Source organism: Quercus suber, unplaced genomic scaffold (assembly GCF_002906115.3).
Source record: "Quercus suber isolate HL8 unplaced genomic scaffold, Cork oak 2.0 scaffold_1030, whole genome shotgun sequence".
In the NCBI taxonomy this organism is placed as follows: Eukaryota; Viridiplantae; Streptophyta; class Magnoliopsida; order Fagales; family Fagaceae; genus Quercus; species Quercus suber.
In genome coordinates this window covers 67,353-72,236 of record NW_027070441.1, presented here as the reverse complement: position 1 = coordinate 72,236, position 4,884 = coordinate 67,353, and the positions used below count along the sequence as shown (strand labels likewise).

Below are 4,884 nucleotides of genomic sequence, written 5' to 3'. Positions count from 1 at the left end.
TTACCCACATCTGTGAAATAAAAGCACTTTCACCTATTGGGGAAAGAACAAGTTGTAAGAAGGCATTGATCACGGCGGATATGGATAGTTGTGCGCAAAGGACTGGAACTGCGAAATCAAACGGATTATCATCAAAAAAAATCCTTCTACTTGATAGATTTTGTTGTGGCTCACAGACAGAGGTCACATTTGGCAAATCGTACTGTACCATGTTCAAAACATGTAGAAGCTACGGCCTCACTGGAAGAACAAAATTGAGAGAGAGAGAGAGAGAGAGAGAGGGAGAGAAGTCAATATGTCATCCACGGTTGAGACAAACGTGAATAATTGGATGAGAAAATTTATCGACACATGAACGGTGTGGTGTAGTCAAACCCTCTCCCCCTAATTCAACTAGTGTTTCATTTTATATTCTTCAAATTACAGCTAACAATCTATCATTTATTTCTTGTTCTACAAATTATAGCTACCAATCTATCAAAGATTCAAACTAGAGCTACCAATCTATCATTTATTTGCTGTTCCACAAATTTTGTTATCCGAATGACTAGATAGTTGGAATTTGCCAATGTGGTATTTTTGTTCACATTTTTTCTTTTTACTATTTGCTAAAAGGGATTTTGAAAATTCTAACTGCGTGAGGGATTATAAATGATTGAAATTTAAATAAGTTCTAGAAAAAATAATATAAAAAAACTTCGAATTATTCACAAAGCAAAGCATTATGCCTAATAATTTGATATTTAAACAATAATAATAGGCTTCATAACAGAGGAGCCCTATTCATACCCCAATACAATTACAAGTCCTTTTAACCATTAATTTTTCTCAGATCCCACAAACAACTACCATAAAATCCTAACAACAAACTACCTATCACCCTCGCCTATAATCTTACACTTGCGCCGTGAGAAGAAGAGAGATGAGTGGATTTATATTTTATATTTGTGAAGGAAATAAAGGATGAGAATAAAGAACCCTAGTTAATTTCTTCGTCCAGTGGCAATCCTTTGTTTTTGTTGTTGTAACACAAAAACAGAAGTTCTGCTATTGATGTCTGATGAGGCGAGCAAGTCTCCAATGATCCCCAACTCTGGGAATTCATTCCATTCTGCAAGCCCTGATGTCTGAGGTGACACTATGTTATGCCTTCTACCAACTATAATAAGATCATACTCATCCACCATAGACCGAACTATCAATGCTGTCTGAGGCCCATCTTTCACCAACTCCTCAATGTATATCACATATTCATCACCCACATTGTTAAGCTTCACATCCTTCAATATCTCAGAGTCGATCACTTTGTCCCAGCTACTAACATCTTCATTGCCGCCAGAGTCAACAAAGCGAATTACAGTCAGGCTGATGTTCGGGTCATTGGCCATGCGCTTGGCAAACATCAATGCCTCTCTATCATCATTTCCTCCTATGAAGATCATAGCAATAGAGTAGGATGCCTCTGATGAAACGGTTGAGTGGCTTAAACTGCCACGATCAACTAAGATCCCAACTGAGCAGGGGGCTAGTTCAAGAACACTGCAATTTAGAGTCCTTACTGTACTGTCCTCCGATTCAATAGACCCATCAATGGACCATTTTCGGTGGAATGGGAGTACTATGAGTGATGTGAGTTTGTCCAATGCAAGAGTGCATATGTCTTCATGCATGAACTTGGGTGGAGAGATTGCTGTGAAGACATTTACTGATACAGCATTCTCATTGTCTCGTTGAAAACGATTGAAGGCAACAGTGACATTCTCCGAATAGGAAATGTTGGACACAGTCTTTTTCTGCATTTGGTGGGAAATAAAAATAGGGGAGGCTCGACCAATTAATTCAATAAGGTGAAGTGCATAAACACCGAGAGGGCTTTGTCTAGTTGGACATGACGCTTCAAGTAGCTTGATTACTGCAGCAACATTATCTGGCCTTTGAATACACACTAGGATTCGGAGCTCTGAATTGCGTTTGCAATGCAGAATATCCCTTACCTGGTAACCTGCATATTTCCTTGAAGGATCATAGAGGGACTTAACAAGGATTGGCACAATTACTGCTATCAATAGGATGCTAACACTCGTCAAAGCGAACGTCTGGTCTGACATGGTCTGCACATAAATAATTGATTTTGGGATATCCATCAGTGTCCTTGTCAGAGAAAACAAATTATGTTTGTTTCCTACTGAAGAATATATGCTAGAAAATGTATTGTACTCGATATATTATGATGTTCCCGAAGGAGCAATATTTCTTTAGTAACAGTTAATTTTGTGGCTTACATTCGAAAATTTTCCTAACCAAGACAAAGATAAACTCATCCAATTGGGAAAATAGAATATTTACTATAATGCTTAGTTCATTTTCTTCATATGCTGCAAAGTGAGGAAGGAGAAAAGAAAAAAAAAAATCCAACAGCCATTGCCTTTTGTTCACTGATTCACTCTATAAAAAATTTTAAAAATTAGTCATAAGGTAATAAATAAGAACCACCAGAAATTGACCCAACAAGAAACTGGTATATAGTAATTTCTTTTTCTAAGAAAAAACAGGAGATATATGGTCACCTCGTTGTCTCTGAAGACGGTGTAGCTAACAAGCTGGACGACACCTTTGCTGGTCAAAATAAGAGAGACCGTGAGCGCATCACTTAAGGGCATTTTGGAGTAATAAGGAGGAACCATGCACGCAGCGAGTTTGGTCACAAAAGTCACAATAATGAGACATGTGTAAAATGTCATTAAGCTGTCGAATTTGAAGAGTAAAGTCAGGTCTGTCCTCATTGCACATGTAGTTACAAAGAGTGGAAGAAACACTTCGGAAATGAAGCAGTTGAACTTGTTGACAATAGCAGATCCTAATGGGGGTCCATCTGGTACTGCCAAACCCAATATAAAAGGTCCAAAGAAAAAAGTCTGACCATAATAATCAGAAAGCAAACCGGACACAAGCACCATGAACATTATGAAATGGATGTATGCGTCTTTAACGGGCCTGCCTTCTGGTGTCTGCCTGATCACCCAAAACATTGCCGGTCGAATTGCAAACACCATTGAAATAACATAAACAATGGTTGCTATTGAACCTATGATACCACTGACCACTGATTTCTCCTTGGCAAGTTTAGTCAATGTGGCAAGAGAGGTAAGGAACGTGCTAAACATGTCGCTGACCAATGCTGCAGATAGGCTTAATCGACCCAATTCAGAATTTAGGATTTTGAGGTCCTCAAGAAGGCTAGCAACAACCGGAAATGGAGTTACACAATGTACTGCTGTTACAAATGGAAGATTAGACGCTTCTTCTTCGGTTACCCAAATTCTTCTAAAGAACACTTGGAATGCCAAGCCAACTACCAAAGGCAATACTATGCATGCAATACCAGTAATCAAGGCTTTTCTTCCAGTTCTATTTATCATTCCCATATCCATTTTCACCCCAATCACAAATAAAAAGAGTGTGTAACCCAAGGAAGCCAACATACCAATTGTTTCCTGACTGTTCACCTCAAACAGAACATTTTTTAATATTTTGAGGCGCCCCAAGAATGAAGGACTGAGGATTAAGCCAACCTGGTTCACATAAATCATGGTTATTCCTCAGTCAAAATAGCAGAAAACAAAAGTTAAAAGAGTCTCTGATTCAACAATCTCATTTTATAAATGCAGAGACAAATAAGAGAAATAGGCATAGATCAGGAAGTAGAAGAGAACACATACGATAAATTGTGAGGTGAACTTGGGGACTCCATAACGCTTAAGAATGTAATGGGCGAGTTGGGTCATGACAAAAATCAGAATCATCTGCAGCTGAAGCAGTGGCAATGAATACGACACGGTCCCATAACGAAAGTAGTTCCACAGGCCTGGTGAATGTACCATGGAGGGTAACTCGGTACAATCTTTAATGGTGATGCTGTGATTTTGAGAAAATAATGTTACATTGTTGTCCCCTCTTTCCATAGTGGTATCTGCTTCTCTCGGTTTTTTCACCCAAAGAGAAAAAACTAGAAAGGGTGTTTAGGAAGTTTAAACTTAAAACTCCTTTGTAATTCAAACAAAGTTGTGTCTTTTGTTTTTTTCGGTAGAATTCTGTCTATTTATGCCTGTACTCAGAATGCACCAGACTCTATTGCCTGTTTTGGGACAAGTTTCCATAATGACACTAACCTCCTAGCATTGTCGGTTTAAGCAGTTCTTGTTCTTGAAATGATCAAGATCCATATCAGTCAACTTATTGTTATAATATGATGATGATGATTAACATCCACGATCTAATAATGGGTTTCACTTTCGTATAGTGCGAAGAGGTTGTGTTGTAACGACTAACGATTTCACAAGTTGTTCAGGAAGTTGAAACTTCTTTGTAATGACAACCATGCAATCGAAATCCTGGACAACGGTATTGAGGATGTTTATACCTTTCTGTTATTTTCTATTGGGCTCAATCAGCCTGTTTGGTAACAGTTTAACAGATTTCAAGAATTGTTGTTTAAAATGATGTGAAAATTATGGTTTAAAAAATGCTGTGAAAACTCGTGTCTATAGTGCTTATAATGCAAAAAATATGTTTAGTATCATGTTTCAAACAATATAATTTAAAATGTGAAAAAAATATATATAATTATGTGTTTTATATGTGTGTATGTGTGTGTGTGTTTTTTTTTTTTTTTTTTTGGAAAAAAGTGATGACATGTAATCTAATAAGTGGGACCTATAGTTTTTAAAAATATTTACAAAATTGTCATTGAACAATATTATTTGAACCCTCCCTAAAAAAAAAAACAATATTATTTGAAAGCTGAAAATTGATAAGAGGAGTTTTCTAAATTCAATGTTCAAACACCCTAAAATGTAACTCAAACACTCCTAAATGAAATCTCCT

General features: G+C 37.1%; 1 protein-coding gene across 1 annotated transcript; it reads right to left on the bottom strand.

The window, feature by feature from the left end:
- Positions 1 to 983: 983 nt before the first annotated feature.
- LOC112000456 (cation/H(+) antiporter 4) lies at positions 984 to 3,824 on the bottom strand. Its single transcript, XM_024032599.2, has 3 exons — positions 3,720 to 3,824; positions 2,568 to 3,572; positions 984 to 2,111 (listed from the first exon to the last, which is right to left on the bottom strand). The coding sequence occupies exons 1-3, from the start codon at positions 3,801 to 3,803 to the stop codon at positions 984 to 986; spliced, it is 2,217 nt and encodes a 738-aa protein (XP_023888367.1). The 5' UTR covers positions 3,804 to 3,824.
- Positions 3,825 to 4,884: the final 1,060 nt, after the last annotated feature.